The 19,421-nt window shown below is 43.7% G+C and overlaps 1 protein-coding gene across 1 annotated transcript in view; it reads right to left on the bottom strand.

Annotated features, from left to right (window-relative positions):
• The window catches only part of LOC123520750 (actin-related protein 8-like), a 133,024-nt gene extending 125,974 nt beyond the window's left edge, over positions 1-7,050 (bottom strand). The window contains exon 1 of the mRNA XM_045283313.1: positions 6,973-7,050. Within this exon, the coding sequence (XP_045139248.1) occupies positions 6,973-7,050 (78 nt within the window). The remainder of the gene's footprint in view (positions 1-6,972) is intronic.
• Between the last annotated feature and the right edge of the window lie 12,371 nt (positions 7,051-19,421).

Here is a 19,421-nt window from a genome sequence, read left to right as displayed (position 1 = left end):
ACTGATACAGGATAACCTAGATGGGCCCTGGTGGCCCTTTGTTATCCTATTATTTATGTTATGTTATGTTGGGAGGAGATGTTACAAATCAGAGAAGTGCAAAAGAAATATGAGATTTTTATGAAATATTATAAAGAAGGAGTTATGAAATTTGTACCAAAGTATAAACCGAGAGAGGAAGGAAGAAAGGATTGGTTTAATGCAACTTGTGTTAAGGCTAAGGAAAAGAGAGATGTGGCTTGGAAAAGATGGAAAAGAGCAGGAATATACTAAATAAGGAGAATTATAGAGTGGCGAGAAATGAGTATGTGAGGGTAAGGAGGAGGAAGAAAGAAAATTTGAAAAGATATTGTAGACAAGAGTAAGGAACATCCAAAATTGTTTTACAGGTTCATAAATGGTAAACTTAAAAGAGAGAGTCCATTGAAAGATTAAAAGGAGAGCAAGGGATAGTAGATGACCCTAAGAATATAGTGGAATTGCTAAATAATAGGTTTCAGCAAGTATTTACTGAAGAAACAATGTTTGTAAAGCCACAGAATGTACAAGGAAATGTGCACATGGAGGACATTAAGATACCTAAAAAGGAGTTATATAAAATGTTGGAGGAACTTAAAGATGATAAAGCGATGGGACCAGATGAAGTTTCAGGAAAATTATTGAAGGAGTGTAGAGAAGAATTGATTGATCCATTATATGATATTATAAGGTGTTCATTAGAAACAGGGAAGTACCAGTAGAGTGGAAGAGAGCTGAAGTGGTGCCCATTTATAAGGGAGGCAGTAAGGAAGAGCCTCTTAACTATAGACCTGTGTCTCTAACAAGTGTGGTTGGTAAGATTTGTGAGAGGGTGATAAAGAAATATTGGATACGGTTCCTGGAGGATCATAAGTTATTATCGGATCATCAATTTGGCTTCAGGAAAGGGAGGTCATGTGTAACAAATCTACTGAGCTTTTATTCAAGAGTGGTTGACAAAATACAGAGAGAGAGGGATGGATGGACTGTGTATATTTGGATTTAAAGAAAGCTTTTGACAAGGTACCTCACGAGAGACTGTTATGGAAAGTAGAGATTTATGGAGGACTGAAAGGAAAAGTGTTAAAGTGGATGGAAAACTACTTGAGATGGAGGGAGATGAGAACGGTAATAAGGGATGCAAAGTCGGACTGGTTGGTGGTGGAGAGTGGAGTCCCACAAGGCTCAGTGCTGGCACCAATACTTTTCCTGGTATATATTAATGACATGCCAGAGGAGTAAACAGTTATATTAATTTGTTTGCGGATGATGCGAAGTTGTGTAGGTGTGTGAAGAGTGAAGAAGATTGTGAAATTTTACAGGCAGACCTGGATAAGATTTGGGAGTGGAGCAAGAGGTGGCAAATGGAATTTAATCTGAGCAAAAGTCATGTGATGGAGATGGGAAAGAGTGGAAGACGGCCAAGAGGGACATATAAGATGGGTGAAGAAGTAGTGTTGAAAAAGGTGGAAAAGGAAAAGGATTTGGGAGTGATAATACAAGACCATGGGCAGTTTGAGGCTCATATTGATAAGATGTTTGGAGAAATGTATAATTTGATAAAAAATATTGGATTAGCCTTCCATTATATGGATAAAGATATTAATTAGTATGGTAATTAGACCAAGATTGGAATATGCTGGAGTGGTTTGGTCCCCTTATAAAAAGAAGCATATAAGGAAGTTGGAGAGATTGCAGAGAATGGCAACAAAAATGGTTCTGGAATTGGCAGAAATGACCTATGAGGAGAGATTAAAAGAAATGAATTTGCCTACCTTGGAACAAAGAAGAGAAAGAGGAGATTTAATACAGGTTTATAAACTGTTGAACGGACTGGATGAAGTGGATAATGAGCAAATGATGTTGAGAGAGGAAAACTTAATTAGAAATTCAAGATCGCATAGTAAAAAGATAGCCAAGGGAATATGCTTGAAGAATGTGAAGAAATATAGTTTCCCACAAAGATGTGTGGAGGTGTGGAATGGTTTGAGTCAGGAGGTGGTGTCAGCGAGGAGTGTGCATAGTTTTAAAGGAAAGTTGGATGTGTGTAGATATGGAGACGGGGCCACACGAGTATGATACCCAGGCTCTGTAAAATTACAACTAGGTAAATACACACACACACACACACACACACACACACACACACACACACACACACACACACACACACACACAGTTATCAAGGAAGAGGAGAAACTAGTTACAAATACTGTGAAGTATAAGCAGGTTGTTGTATTTGGTCTAAAAGAAGAAAATGTGGTAAATAGAGAGGAGAGAGGAAAAGGAAAAGAATACTGTCATACCTCGCCCAACACGATTGTTATGTTCCTGAGCTTGTCGTGCACAGCGAGATTCGCGTTGGGCGAATAATAAGCCCTATGGGAAAATAGGGGTTACGTTCCCAGATCCTCCAAAAAAAAAAAACTTTTTTTATCAAAAAGACTGAAAAAAAAAAACAATAAATGAAGTACCAAACACACATTTTATTTAACTACAGTACTAGTACAGTAATACTCCGCTTAACGAACAGGATAGGGGGTGTCAAAGCTGTTCGTAGAGCGGAAATTCGTTAAGCGGACGGAATTTTCCCATTGGAAACAATGGAAATAGGGGGAATGCGTTCTGGGCCACATGGGTAAAAAACAAAATATATATACAGTAAGTCCTCGTTATATGGTAGTTCTTTATCCGGTAAATTCACAGTTACGGTATTTGGAAATTACTACCTTCAATTTGATATACGGTAAGAAAAATTCACAGATACGGTATCTGCTCATGTCATCGGAGAGGGCAACGCGTGGGGGAGCAGGGGTGGCGATGTCATCCACACCACATTTCCTTGCCACTCACAGTACTGACTTCAACTTGACCACCCTTGGAGTTAAGTAACTTTTCCCCTCCCACCCCCTTTTTTTAACTGCATTACATATCACTTACATGCATTACTAATTAGATGAATTAATGAAATATTAAAGGGTCTATTGTAAGCACAAATATATTCATAACCATGGCAAACACTAAAAGCCTACTACCAGCAGCGAACCATGCAGCAACTGATAAAGGACACAGATGGGCCTGGCAAGCCCACTATCAGTGAATGGTGGAAGTCGTATAACATCAAGCACGCCTTAGATAACATCAAGTCATCTTGGGACGAAGTGAAGACGTCTACCATGAACTTGGCGTGGAATAAAGTATGGCCAGAATGCGTGCATGACTTCCCAGGCTTCGCTGAGGACGACATCTGTGCGATCAGAAATGACATAGTAAATCTCTGCCATCATCAACTTCGATGAAGTTGATGATGATGTTCAAGATCTTTTGGAAAGCCATGCTGAATCTCCCTCAAATGATGAACTTATAGAGCTATACAAGACATCACAGGAGGCAGAAAAAGAGGGAGACGAGGAAGAACCTGTGTGTGGCCTGGACATCAAAACTCTAGAGAATGTCTCGGTGGTATCGAAAAAAACTCTGGAAACCCTGAAGGAACGTGACCCAAATCCTGCCAGGAGTAGCAAAGTGGCTCATGACGTAGAGAAAAGTGTCAAGATTTATCAAGAAATCTATGATGAAAAAAACAAGGAAAACTAAAGTCCTCCATCTACTCATTCTTCAAGCCAGTCAGACATGTCATCCCTATCACACCTAACGACCCTGCTACATCTGGCCCTTCCTCAATATCCTTTCTTCTTCAAACCATTGAAACGTGCCAACCCTGCTACAGCTGGCCCTTCTACATCTGCTTCCAACAGTGCAGGCGACGACGTCTTATCCTTGTCTGCCCACTCGGCGGAAGATGAGTAAGGGCTGAAATCCCTACTGTCTCTTATTAGTCTCAGGAAGGACATCATCTGATAGAATACATGATGATTGAAAGGTAAATAAAAACATATTCTGTTTATTTCTTTTGGGCAGTACTTTACTTTTTATTTATTTTTTTAATGATTATTTTCATGTATTTTCATTTCTGTAGGGGTGACTTTTGACGTACTGGAACGCATTCCCTATTATTACATGTTATAATAGGTTCGGTATACGGTAAATTCGATATGCGGTAAGGTTTTTCAGGAACGCATATGTACCATATAACAAGGACTTACTGCATATATTTCTATTAGCTTTTTACAAACCTTGCCCCCAAGAAAGGATTGTTTTGTAATGCATAAAGTGAAATCTTACATGGAATACCAAAAAATAGAGCAGAGATGATGAGATCGACCACAGACAGCGGAGACTCCGGCGACTTGGCTGCTTCTTCTTCTTGTGACCTTTTTAGCTTGGCGTGTTTTTTTTCATCACGATATTACATTTGTTTCCACTCCTCTATTGCCTGCTATAATGGATATCATATCTTAGTGATCATATACACTCATGCCATGAGGATAACCTCGACTTTGTGGCAGTGAGTGATAGTGAATTACTAATGAAATACCGCAGTATTTCATAGTTAATAAATGGAGGAAAAGGAAATAAAACAGGATAGAAAGGAATAACAGGAACAACCCAAGAGATAGAAAAAAAAATTGACAACGAATAGAGGAATAGGAAGAAATGGGATAAGGAAACAGGGAATAGAAAATCCTCTTCCCTCTTCCGTTATCCATTTTCTTTCTTTCTAACTGGTATTTTATTATCATTTCCTTCTATTTTCTTTTTCAATATCATTTTCATTCCTATTTCCTCCTATTCCTTTATTCATTACCCAATTTCTTTGTCTCGTACTATTCCTTTAAATCTTGTTTTACTTCCATTTCCTCCATTATCATCCATTTTTTTCTTTCTATCTCCTGTTTTAATCCCACTTCCTCCATTTATCTTTTTTTTTTTTTTCTCTCTCCCTTGTTGATCAATAGCGTGGCTTCATATATGAGATGTCAAATCAACTGAGTGGAGCTGCGAAGGGAGAACCAGGAAATGAAGAGAATGGGAAGGACCTGTATATTAGGACATTGCCCTGGCCAAGAAATATCACCTACCGAAAGAAAATTCTAGAAAAATTTACCAGTGCTGAGGTATATTGAAAAAAAAAAAAAAAAAAAAAAAAAATATATATATATATATATATATATATATATATATATATATATATATATATATATATATATATATACATATATTTACCGTAACAGCCGTATAACGAAAGTCTTGATACCGGTAATACCGAAGCTAAATGACGGTATTTCGGTATACCTAATTTCGGTGCACATCCCTACCTGAGTCACAACTCTCATTTGGGCATTTTCGTAAAGATACCATCACCCCCAAGGAGATTTTATAACAGGAAGTGGCATGACGTCACAAAAGTGAAACCAGCGCGCTATTGGTCTTCTGCTGCCCTTACACTCAAAACATTGCTAAGCGCCCATTGAAAATACATGGGAATGCCCGAGTTACACTCCTTATATGTCAATGTTTCAAGGCTGCCTACCACATATGTGACCTTAATAGACTTGCAATAGTCATGGCATACTGTGCCACGAAGATTTAGATGGTAAATCATACAAACAAATGAGATAATACAGTGTTTTCCAGCTTTGGTGAACTAGGGTGAGATGTAGGAAGTTGTCTCTGGGGCAAACGTATGACTAAGCAAGGTCATGTACATAAGTGAATATACATGTGCATGTATAGCTGTAGACATGTACATATATACATGTGCATTTAAATGAAGGATAAGTGAACTGTATATCAGGTGAAACTTGGCCTGAAGGTTGATTTTTCTTGGTATAGCAATTACTTTCACGTCAAAATACTCTCTCTCTTTCTCTCTCTCTCTAATATGTATATGTATATATATATATATATATATATATATATATATATATATATATATATATATATATATATATATATATATATATACTCTCTCTCTCTCTCTAGCTTTTATTAAGAATGATGTGTGATTTCATGTCACTGTGCATTGGAAAAAGCATCAATCACTGAAATTTTACTTCACTATTAGTTCCTTGCCATGCATTAAACGAGAAAAAGTAATCTTTTTGACGTAATTTCCCCCAGACACGTCCTGCTGTATCTCTTTCGCTATTGTAGCTATTTTGCAATAACACCATTAAGTACAGGTGTACATGACATATTTAGGAAACTATAATGTGGTTTTCGTAAGTTAGTCCATCAGTTCTTCCTTAGTTTTCCTCTAGTAATGAAAAAGAAAGCGGCAACTTCCCATTGCTTAACACAGGAGAGGGTGTGGCATGAAGAAGTGTCCCACCATCAAAGACAGTACAGAAGAAAGACTGGAAAGCTTGGCATTCAACATATACAAAACTTTGACACCAAACAGTTACCAAAATATGCCACAAGAATTTTGTTTTTCGCACGCCATCTATCGTGTGGACGAAGCACTAACTCTGAGCTGCCAGATGTAGCCAGTATTACTATTATCATTACGTGTGTGTGTGTGTGTGTGTATTTACCTAGTTGTATTTACTTAGTTGTAGTTTTACAGGGCCTGGGCTTTATGCTCGTGTGGCCCCGTCTCCATATCTACACTTATCCAATCTTACTTTAAAAGTGTGCACACTCGTTGCAGACACTACTTCTTCATCTAAACTGTTCCACGTCTCAATACATCTCTGCGGGAAACTATGGGCCGTACCAAGAGTCGCGAAGGCCAAGGCACGGACCTTCCCTTCGACCAGCAAGGCAAAGCCTTCGCCCTTACCTTCAATCCGTACCAAGAGTCGCTGTGGAAGGTAGAGCCGCGAGAGGTCTGCCGCTAGCTTGAGTTGGTAACAGTTGTTTCGGTATTGGTATGACTGTAATCCGGATTTGAGCTCCACGAACGACAACAAAACCACAGTGCGCGCTACAAGAATGGAAGGAAGAAGCTGAATAGTATGAACAGGGTCGGTGGAAACACGTGGACACGGAGAGGACGTGTGATCGCTGCTCGTACTCTCTTCACCTCTCCCACGGAACTCTACTTACTTGCTTGTGTGACACACATTCCGGACTATCCTGTATTCCATCAGCGCCTATTTTAGTGCCTCTACGCTTCAGGGCCATGCCACCCGGCCCTGCCGGCCCCGTGGCCATGGACCATGACCCGGCCTCCCAGAAGCAGGGACTGTCCCCCTCCCCATCCATAGAAGGTTCTGGCAAGACCCCTCGCACCCTTCCCGACCAGGACCCTCCTCACACCACGTCAACCACAGCCTCCTTCCTTCTGAGAGAGACCAATTGCACCCGGGTTTTCTCCAATCCCAGCAAGGTGTCCCAGGCCCTCCACTCTTCCATCTTGGAGGGGGAAACTCGCTCACTGGGTAATGGCTCTGCTCTCATCGTCGCCATCGGGGAATCCAACATCTCTAAGGTTCCCGAACTCCAGCTATCCACCTTCCAACTAGGAGACTGGACAGTCACCAGCCGCCGGACAGACAAAGGAGGTGACACCTTCAGGTACGCCAGGGTGGGGCCGCTGGCAGATGATGTTGACCTGGAGGCCGTGAGGAGGGGCTTCAATACCTTTGATGGAGGTGAGGTGGTAGAGATCACCTGGCTCCCTCCCCACTGTCTGCCCCGGACCACCACAGGGAGGTGGCTGCACCTTAAGGTAAGTGGGACCCTTCCCACTTGTGCAGCCATACATCAGCTGGTATACAGGCCCATACCTTACCTCCTGCCTCTGCTTCGCTGTCCTGGGTGCTTAAAGATTGGCCACTCCATCAACACCTGCAGGTCAAATGTCCACTGCTCCAGGTGCAGTGGCCCTCATTCCTCCCAGACAGACGACATCACATGCACCCGACCAATCCACTGTTTTCAGTGTGGTGGACCACACGGACCCAGGTCAGTCTACTGCCCCCTCAACTGCCAGGCCCAACAGACTTACATCAATCTGACTCAGGAAGGACACTCTCTCACTGACATCAACAGGCACCTGAGGTCCTTACAGTTCCCCAAGCAGCAGGCCACCCACAAGCCTGCCCCTCCTAACGCTACACTACCACCATCACACCCTCAGCCTCCACGACAAGTTCAGTCAGGTGTACCCTACTCCACAGTAGTCACCACAGGAAACAGGTTCGCACTTCTGCAGGACCTCGAAGAAAGGAAATGCCCCAGACGTTGCTCCGGCCCCTGCACCTAACAGTACAGCCACCCACTCCTCCAGCAGCCGCAGCCGCTCACGACGTCCTTCCCCCACATGGCAGCGACATCCACCAGCCCCGCCACCTCCCACTCCACAAATCCTGGACTGTGACCTCGTGCACTCTCTCACAGTGGCTGACGTCCATCCACCTCCTGCCAGCCCCACTCACCTAATCGAGGAGATTGCTCCCCAAACCCCAACCACCCCACCTACTTACACCAACCAGTCTTGCACCTCTTCCAAGTCATACTGCTGCTCCTGTTCACCTACCTCAGTCACCTGAAGGTATGTCCTCTGCATCCCCCAAGGAAGACACCATCTCCCAACTGCTCACCCTCTTCTGGAAAGGGCTTCACCTTTATCAGAATGGCACTCCTATTCCCACCATACTCACCTCTCTGTGGCCCACTCTCTCCAGACTCCTGACCTCTCTCTTCCAATAATGGCCTTCACAGTTATGTTCTGGAATGCTAGATCTCTCCTCCGCAAGTCCTATGAGCTCCAGACATACCTAAAGGACACCCTTCCATCCGTCATCGGAATATGTGAGACGTGGTTGCCCTCTCACATCTCTCTTAGCCTCCCCGGATACACCATCATCCTTAGGGACCGCCTCAAGGACGCGTGGAGGTGTCCTTCTCGCTTTTCACAACAGCCTCATCCACACCCAGCTTACCCTTCCTCAGTGGCAGGGCAGCAGCATGGAGGTGGTTGCTGCCCAGGTCGGCCTCCACTTGGACTGGCTCACTGTGGTGGCGTGCTACAACCCTGCCGGTAATGCCACCCAACAAGAGTATGACCACTACTTTTTCACCCTTCCACAGCCAGTACTCATCATGGGGGATTTCAACGCACACCACCAACGCTGGAATCCTTCCTTACTGCCACACAACTACAACCCCACAGAAACTACTCTCTTCCAAACCCTTCTGGACTCTCCTCACCTCTCCCTCCTCAGTCCACCTGGCCTGGCTACATACCTCCACCCTCACACAGGAGCCCCTTCTGTCCTTGACCTATTCCTGGGTGACTCAACTTTCCAGTCCTCACAGTTTTCCACAAGACCCTACATGGGAAGCAACCATCTCCCGCTACTGGCCACTTTACCACACACCCGTCCCAGACCCCACCCTGACCGTCTACCTCGTTGGACTCTGACACCATCAGCCTGGCCTCGGTTCCAAAAAACCTTATCTAATCCCGATGTCACCACACTCCAACTTGACCTAGCAGTTCTAGCCCTCAGCCAGTCATTAGAAGCAGCAGGACGAGCAGCCTTTTCCCTTTCCACCAGACAGTCTCCTCGTCGTCCTGGGAAACCGTGGTGGGACGAGGCATGTGCCAAGGCTGTCCAAGACCGCCGACATGCTTGGTCTCAATGGAGGCGAACCCCAACACCACAGACAGGGAGAAAATATCGCCGCCTCGATGCCATCTGTGCCAAGACCATCCTCAAGGCCAAGAGACGTGCTTGGAGGGCACACTGCTCCTCTCTCTCCTTCTCCTCCTCCTCAAAACAAACCTGGGACTTCCTGCACATCATGGAAGGTAAACATGTTCGCCAAGCCATCCCCCTAACTGGTCACTCCCAGACACCACTGGACAATCAGCAGAAGGCTGAGCTGCTGGCATGCCATTACCACCACAAAATTGGTATTCCTCCAACTCTCCAACCTCCACAAGACTTGGATTCCGTCATCACCACAGCTGTCACCACTCCTGGCATCCCAGACCTTATCCAGCCCTTCACCACACAAGAACTGGCAGCAGCCACCTCCACTCTCAAGACTGGCAAGGCTTCAGGCCCAGACCTGCTCCCATCAGAGTTCCTCACCCACCTCACTCCTCCCTTACAAGTTAGCCTCCTTCACATCTTCAACACCAGTTGGCTGTCAGGACACTTCCCTACAAGTTGGAAGTCCTCCATTCTCATCCCTATCCCCAAACCAGGGAAGGACCCAACACGACCATCCTCCTACAGACCCATCGCCCTCCTCTCCAACATAGGCAAGCTATTGGAGCGCCTGGCAACCACCCGTCTCACCTGGTGGCTGGAGATGAAACACCTGCTGAGTGATCAGCAGTGTGGTTTCCGACCCCACAGGGGTACCCTGGACGTGCTGGGTCAGATGGAGTATCACATTTGTGACACCGCAAGCGGCAGGTCATGACATCCCTCTTCGTCGACCTCGAGGGTGCATTTGACTCAGCACCACACACGGGAATCCTCTACAAGCTGGCCAACATGGGCATTACAGGCACCACTCTTTCCTGGGTGAAGGACTTCTTTTCTGGTCGCTCTTTCCAGGTAGCAGTGGGTGCCTCCAAGTCTGCCCTGCACTCCATACAGCGAGGTGTCCCCCAGGGGTCTGTACTCAGCCCACTGCTCTTCAACATCATTCTGGCAGACTTCCACCTCCCTCCCCATACTCACCTACTTATTTATGCAGATGACATCACCATCGTCAGCAGGGCAGCAACACTAGACCAGTCCTCCACCCATCTCCAGGAAGCTGCCACATCACTGGGAAGCTGGCTGACCACATGGGGACTCACAGTCAGCGCCCAGAAGAGCACACTCATGTGCTTTACGCTCAAAAAACTCTGCACAGTCACCATCCGGGGGGAGGCTGTCCCCTACTCCACCACCCACACCTTCCTCGGGCTTCGTCTGGAGGGTCCACGTCTGTCATGGCATGCCCATGTCGGTTACCTCCGGTTTACCTGCTCCAAACGTGTAGGTGTCATGAAGAGGCTCTCTGGTATAGGCTGGGGTGCCAACAGGGACCTCCTCATCAAATACTACCTGGCTGCCATCCAATCTAAGCTGATGTATGGGTGCTGTTTTTATGGGTCAGCTGCACCATCCACCCTTGCAAAGCTTGACCCCATTCAGAATGCTGCTCTGAGGATCTCTTTGGGTGCCATGAGCTCCTCACCAACAGTTTCCATCCATGCAGAGAGTGGCATTCTCCCCCTAAGTGCCTACAGGAGACAAGCCCTTTGCCACCAATACCACCGCATCATGAGCCTACCTTCCTCACATCCTCTCATCACTCTATACACCACCTCTGGAGTGGATCAGTACTCACTTGTATGGTTTCCTGGTGCCAGGCAACCACTGCTTGTGAGAGCTCTCCTAGCTCATGCCATCCTAGACTTGCCTCCACCACCTCCACAACCCATCAGCCCACACTCACCACTACCACCCTGGCTGGACATCTCAGACAAGATCAACCTGCACCTTCCTGGCCTCCTTCCCACTCATGGTTCTGCTGGTGTCCTAGCTCCCACCCTCTTTCTACAGCTGGACAGAACCTTATACCACCACCACCTCAGAATATATACTGATGGCTCCCACTCCCTTTCACCCCCTTCCACAGTTGCAGCCATCTATTTACCTGCATCCTCTACCTGCACGACGTGGAGGCTCCCACCAGACACCGATGTCCTGACAGCGGAACTCTATGCCCTTCAGCAAGCCCTCAACCACCTCAACACACTCTCCTCTACAGGCTCAGCAGTTATTTATACTGACTCCCTCTCCTCCCTGCACCTCCTTCAATCCTGCCATCCAACCTCATCCACCTTCCTCATTCACTCCATCCAGCGGTCGCTGCTACAACTTCCCACTATGGGTTGGGGGGTAACCCTACAGTGGGTTCCATCCCACTCAGGCATCCGAGGAAACGAGGTTGCCGATGCTGCGGCGGCCAAGATGGGCTTGTCGGAGGTAAACATCACTCCGCTCCCTCTCCCTCTCTCCACCGCCAAGCGCATTATTTCCAGAAAATGTCACTCCACCTGGGACACCTCCCTCAACACTGCTCTCCTCACCACTTCTCTGGGCCAGTACAGGTGTAATTCCTCCCCCACAACCCTGGATGCGACAGCAGTCCCGTGCACTAGACGTCGCCCTCACCCGTCTCCGCCTGGGCCACACCAGACTCACTGCTCACCTGCATCGCCTGCACCTGTCCCCTGACCCATACTGCCCATGGTGCAGGACTGTACCTGAAACCATCGAACACTTCCTTCTCCACTGCCCAAGCTTTCACTCTCACCGTGTTGTGCTACGTTCCCGACTCCTTGCCCTGGACGTGGCAGCATTCGACCTGCCCACCCTGCTGGCGGCAGCAGGCATTCACCCGTCACGGCAACCCACTGTCATCCGCCTCACCTGTGCCTTCCTCAAAAAGACTGATCAGCTGTCACGCCTGTGATAACATCACGGGCCTCCTCCAGGGCTCATAGGATCCAGCGGATCTTCATGGCCCTCAACACGAAGAAGAAGAAGAAGGAAGAAGCTGTGACCGGGCCTCGCCACTCACGCACGAACAGAGAATAATGATTCTCAATCTTGTAAAAGAGAATAAAGACTTGCAAGACCACTCAACAAACCCAGCTAGCCTTCACAAGAAAAAAAATTTGCTTGGGAGGCGATCACCATGTCATTTAATGCCATTAACATTTTTTTTAATATTAAGATATTTATAGCTAAATAAAAATTCAAGATTTTAGCATCAGCTGGTGCTTAAGAAGCTGACAATGTGAAAAAGAGGCAAGCTCAGGTAGTGAGTAACAAGCCCACATGTGATCAGAGTTATTGAATATCTGTGTACTAAAGCATTCCTTATTGAAAACCTGGCTTGCCACACACTTAAATAATTTTTCTTCTTTTCAAGTTTTGTATATGTATAGCAGTTCTGAATGTATATTGTTGTTGCTCAATTTCACTATGTATTTATAACAGGTTTATTCAACAACTTTACAGACTGCAGTGTTTTCATAATTTCCAAAATTCTTAACTTTCTTTTTTTTTTCTGTATCCTTCCATTATCCCTAAAGTAGTAATTTATCATGTGTTCGGAAATCACTGTCTTACAAAATCCATATCAAGAAGCAGTGGTAGTTCACTACAAGAGTTAAGAAATTTGTATTCTTTGGGATCTGCTAGACCACAATTTGTATGCATATCATTAAAAATTCCATAGTTAACACATAAGTATAGTCAATCATGAATTACATTAATCATGGCCTGAAATGGTTTGGATACAGGACTTGAGAACTACAATACTGTCAGTATACCTATACTTAAATCCTTGCACATCACACCCAACTCAGTGAAAAGTTATCTGTTGACTTGGCTTTAACATTATTGCACTCAATGCTTATGTCAAACACTGTCTTTGTTGAGCGAGAGAGAGAGAGAGAGAGAGAGAGAGAGAGAGAGAGAGAGAGAGAGAGAGAGAGAGAGAGAGAGAGTTTGATAAGAGTCCTGGGTTAGTGTGAAGTGGGGTACTTGTGAAATACTCTGTCTACATCCCTACATACATCTTTGTGGTTTTGTTTTAAACCTGCTTATACAGGCTAGTATTTACCTTGTGAGTGGCTTTTCTTTGCATACTTTGACTGCCTTCTGTCTGTTGGCAGTTCACCTGTCACTTCCTATTCTCCATTAACCCATGCACATATTTGGTCTTTAATAGGCTTGGATGATGAGCTCACTAAAGAAAATATTTATTACCATGAAATAAACAGTGTAACTTTCCTGACAAATGATAATAAGCTTCATAAAACAGCTAGGTGGCGAGCTTTCTGGATCCATTGCGTTCTTCCACCTCGCGATTTTAAGGTGATCCTTCACTATTATAAAAAGAATAGTAACTTAAGTGGAAACATAACTATCGGTTTTCCGAGATTGAAAATATTACTTGATGTTGATTTTAGTTCATACTATTCGTTGGTCACACCAGCTTACAAAAATTATAAAATATTTCTTCGAAGGTCATGTGGAAGACACGGGAGCACCCATGCCTTCCCTTCGACCTTCTCTCTGCTCTTCGTTCCAATAATGACAGTGACTCTTGGTACCACATTACCTTCCCTTCTACCCTCGACCTTAAACCTTCGTGACTCATGGTACGGGCCTATACTTTTTAATATCTCTCAGACATCTTCTCTTTCTCAGCTTTTTACTATGCGATCTTGTGCTTCGGATGTCATATTCTTCTCTCAGGATCAGTTTCTCATTATCCACTTGGTCCATTCCGTTGATAATTTATAGACTTGTAACAGGTCTCCTCTCTCCTATTTACCTAATTGTATTTACCTAATTGTAACATACGGGAAAAGAGCTATGCTCGTGTTGTCCCGTCTCCATATCTATTAATGTCCAGCTTTTCTTAAAATCATGAATATTCCTTGCGTTGACCACTTCCACGTCTAAACTATTCCATGCTTCCACCCTTCTATGAGGAAGCTATATTTTTCACATCTCTCCTATAAGTGGCCATTTTAGTTTTTCCCATGCCCTCTCGACATTCTTCCATTCCACATACACAGATCTTCCCTATCCATTTTTCCATGCCAATCATCACTCTGTATATTGCTATCAGGTCTCCCCTTTCTCTTCTGTTTTCCAGGGTTGGAAGTTGCATTCTTTTCAGTCTGTCTTCATAAGTCAAATCTCTTAAGTCAGGCACCATTTTCGTTGCAGCCCTCTGTACTTTCTCTAGTTTCCTTATGTGTTTCTTTAAGTTCGGAGCCCACTGTATTGTTGCATATTCAAGCCTCGGTCTTATCATTGCAGTAATTATTTTCTTCATCATTTCTTCATCTAGATATCTGACGCCACTCTTATGTTCCTCAATAAGTTCAATACTTCTCCAATTATTTTGTTTATATGTCTCTCTGGCGATAGGTCATTGGTAATTGTCACCCCAAGGTCTTTTCTTCATGACTGGTTTTATGTCTTCATTTCCTATCTTGTACATACTCCTGATTCTTCTTTCACTCTTGCCAAACTCTATTTTCTTGCATTTTGTCGTGTTGAACTCCATTTGCCATGTACAGCTCCATTTCCATATTCTGTCCAAGTCTTCCTGGAGTAGTTCGCAATCTTTGTCACATCTCACTTTTCTTAACAATTTTGCATCGTCTGCAAATAGGCTCACATAACTGGACACCCCATCCACCATGTCATTTATGTAGACTGCGAACATTACTGGTGCCAACACTGATCCCTGTGGAACTCCACTCTCCACCAATCCCCATTCTGATGGTCTGTCCTTAATTATTGTTCTCATTTCTCTTCCTACCAAAAGTCTTCCATCCATTTTAGTAAACTGCCATGCACTCCTCCTACCATTTCAAGTTTCCAGATCAGTCTCTGGTGTGGTACCTTATCAAAGGCCTTTTTTAAATCCAGATATATTCCATCAGCCCAACCATCTCTTTCCTGTATTACATCTATCACCCTCGAATAGTAACATATCAGGTTTGTCGTGCATGAACGCCCTTTCCTAAAACCAAATTGACACTCACAAAGTATGTCATTTTCTCCAAGAAGTCTGTCCATCTAGTCTTCACCACCCTCTCACACATCTTAGCTACCACACTTGTAAGTGACACTGGTCTATAGTTCAATGGGTCTCTCTTGTTACCTGATTTATAGATTGGGACAATGTTAGCTCTTTTCCAGTCTTGGGGCACTACACCTTCCCTTAATGAGGCATCAATTACTTCACAAACTTTTTCTGCCAATTGCTCCCTGCATTCTCTTAAAATCCATCCTGATACCCCATCAGGTCCCACAGCTTTTCTCACTTCTAAACTCCCCATCATGTTCTTGATCTCCTCCACCGTTACTTGAAACTCCTTCATAATCCCTTTCTGTTCCATTACCAGTGGTTTGTCAAAAGCAGTCTCCTTTGTGAATACCTTCCGAAAGCATCCATTCATAGCCTCTGCCATTTCCCTGGGATCTTCACTGTATACTCCATTTACTTCTAAACTTTCAATACTTTCTCTATTTTTGATGTTGTTGTTCACATGTCTGTAAAAAAGCCTTGGTTGGTCTTTACATTTATCAATTATATCCTTTTCTTGTTTCTTTCTTTCTTCTCTTCTAATCAACACATATTCATTTCTTGCTCTTTTGTAACTTTCCCACTGCTTAATCCGTCTTTTCCTTCTCCACCTCTTCCATGCATCCTCTTTTCTTGTTCTAGCCTTTTCACATCTATCGTTAAACCAGTCCTGCTTTCCAACTTCTCTATGTTGTCTTATTGGTACAAATTTTTCTCACCTTCTTTGTATATTTTATAAATTCCTTCCACTTTTCATTTGCTCCTTAGCACTCTTGAATTTCATCCAATTTGTCTCTTGAAAGAATTTCTTTAGGTTTCCAAAATCTGTCTTGGCATAATTCCATCTTCCCACTTTATATTCTTCATTTCTTCTAGATTTCTCTTCGTCTATCACCTTGAACTCCAAAACTGCATGATCACTCTTTGCTAAAGGGCACTCCACCCTCATCTCCTCAATGACCATTGGCTCTGTACTAAAGACCAAGTCCAGTCTTGACGATGCTCCCTCTCCTCCAAACCTAGTATCTTCTTTGACCCACTGAGTTAACACATTTTCCATTGCCAGTGTCAATAGTGTATTTCCCATGTTGTCTCTGATCCTTCCATTGACCAGTCCTCCCAACACACCTCTTTACAATTAAAATCTCCCATCATTATAGTTCGTTCACAGCCACCCAACATTTCTTCCAGACATGTTCCTGTATCACTTATCATTTCTTCATATTCCTGTACTGACCATGCATTTGTCTTAGGTGGTACGTACACCACTATGTAGTGCCTCTTTTTCCTTCATTAGTTTCTGCTCTGATCTTTAGCACTTCTGCCTTTCCCATACCTTTTTCACTTGATCCACCTTTATATCTTTTTTAACCAGCAACATCACTCCTCCTCCCATCTTACCTACTCTATTTCTTTTCCAAACGTTATATTTCCCTTCTCCAACCTTCATCAGGTCTTCTCCTCTCTCAGTTTTGTTTCAGTAAGACCCACAATATCTGGGTTCTTGTCCCTCAAGTAATCGTTGAGTTCTAAAATCCCGATATCACTCCATTTATGTTGGAATACATTACATTTCGCTCATATGTAAGTTTCTTTAGTCCTTTCTTGCTGTACTTTTCTGGGTTATGAACCACTTCCTCAGTCTCATATCCAAGATTCTCCAGAAAAACTCTTTCTTCTCTTCTTCTGTCCTCTCTTCATTTTTTTCAAAGCCTCCTTTCTCAACTCATTTAACATTTCTCTTTCCTTTTCACCGAGATCTCTTCTCAACCAAATCTTCCTTGTTGTTTCCTGCTGGGCTAGCCTCCATGACTTCTCCACCAATTCATCTACATCCTTTTGTGACTTAAGTTTGATTCTTATTGGCCTCATACCTTCTCTTGTGAACTTTCCAATTCTATGGAAGTCCTCTATTTCTTGTACTAGGTCTTTTCCTCCTCTTGCACCACATTAATGATATTATTTATCACCTTTTTATGTTTTCTCTCTCTCCATTTTACTCGGTGTCTTATCCTCCTCCACACCAAATATCACCACACATCTCTTTTTGTCTACAGTTTCCCTCACCAATGTCTCATTTGACTTAATAACCTTCACCACTTTCTCAGCTATCTTCTCTTCTATGATCTGTTGATCTATAATTTCAGCAAGGCCCAAAGTTTTCTCCCCTGACTCTTTGATTTCCTTTTCCAGACTTGCAACTTTGTAATTTACCTCCTTTCTTTCCACTTCCTGACTTTTTCCATTCAGCCTGCTTCTCCATCACTTTTCCTAGAGATTCTCCACATTTTCGCAATTCACTTTAATTAGCTTAACTTCCTCTTTCAGTGCTGCATTTTCCTTCTTCATATCGGCACAGTCTCTTTTTACATTGTCATAACTCGTTTCCAGGCCCTCATACTTTTCAAACAGTTTTCAATTTTACCTTCTAACTCCAGAATTTTCTTCACATAAGTGCTCTTCTCCATTATTCCTTGAAACCCTGTGAAGTCTGATTCCTCTTTCGAGTTCACGGCCGCCATGTTGCGCAGACGTAAACAAACCAGCTGATGGCTCAAACGCAGGCTACAGTTTATATTTACCTTCACTGGACATTATTTTGCTAATCAACAGTTAACATGACTATATGGAGACGGGACAAACATTACCAGCTCCTTTCCCACCTTGGTTACTCTTAGGTAACTGTAGAATTATAGATGATTGCTCTGGAGCTCAGCGACCACCTCCGCCATCGACGATGTGTGTGTGTGTGTGTGTGTGTGTGTGTGTGTGTGTGTGTGTGTGTGTGTGTGTGTGTGTGTGTGTGTGTGTGTGTGTGTGTGTATTTACCTAATTGTAACATACGGGAAAAGAGCTATGCTCGTACTGTCCCGTCTCCATATCTACTAATGTCCAGCTTTTTCTTAAAATCATGAATATTCCTTGCGTTGACCACTTCCACGTCTAAACTATTCCATGCTTCCACCCTTCTATGAGGAAGCTATATTTTTCACATCTCTCCTATAAGTGGCCATTTTAGTTTTTCCCATGCCCTCTCGACATTCTTTCATTCCACATACACAGATCTTCCCTATCCTTTTTTTCCATGCCAATCATCACTCTGTATATTGCTATCAGGTCTCCCCTTTCTCTTCTGTTTTCCAGGGTCGGAAGTTGCATTCTTTTCAGTCTGTCTTCATAAGTCAAATCTCTTAAGTCAGGCACTTGTTTTTTGTTGCAGCCCTCTGTACTTTCTCTAGTTTCCTTATGTGTTTCTTTAAGTTCGGAGCCCACTGTATTGTTGCATATTCAAGCCTCGGTCTTATCATTGCAGTAATTATTTTCTTCATCATTTCTTCATCTAAATATTCAAGCCTGAACGCCACTCTTATGTTCCTCAATAAGTTCAATACTTCTCCAATTATTTTGTTTATATGTCTCTCTGGCGATAGGTCATTGGTAATTGTCACCCCAAGGTCTTTTTCTTCATGACTGGTTTTATGTCTTCATTTCCTATCTTGTACATACTCCTGATTCTTCTTTCACTCTTGCCAAACTCTATTTTCTTGCATTTTGTCGTGTTGAACTCCATTTGCCATGTACAGCTCCATTTCCATATTCTGTCCAAGTCTTCCTGGAGTAGTTCGCAATCTTTGTCACATCTCACTTTTCTTAACAATTTTGCATCGTCTGCAAATAGGCTCACATAACTGGACACCCCATCCACCATGTCATTTATGTAGACCGCGAACATTACTGGTGCCAACACTGATCCCTGTGGAACTCCACTCTCCACCAAGCCCCATTCTGATGGTCTGTCCTTAATTATTGTTCTCATTTCTCTTCCTACCAAAAGTCTTCCATCCATTTTAGTAAACTGCCATGCACTCCTCCTACCATTTCAAGTTTCCAGATCAGTCTCTGGTGTGGTACCT

Source organism: Portunus trituberculatus, chromosome 47 (genome assembly GCF_017591435.1).
Source record: "Portunus trituberculatus isolate SZX2019 chromosome 47, ASM1759143v1, whole genome shotgun sequence".
Classification (NCBI taxonomy): domain Eukaryota; kingdom Metazoa; phylum Arthropoda; class Malacostraca; order Decapoda; family Portunidae; genus Portunus; species Portunus trituberculatus.
Note: the sequence above shows the minus strand (reverse complement) of the source record. Positions and strands in the feature narration are given on the sequence as shown.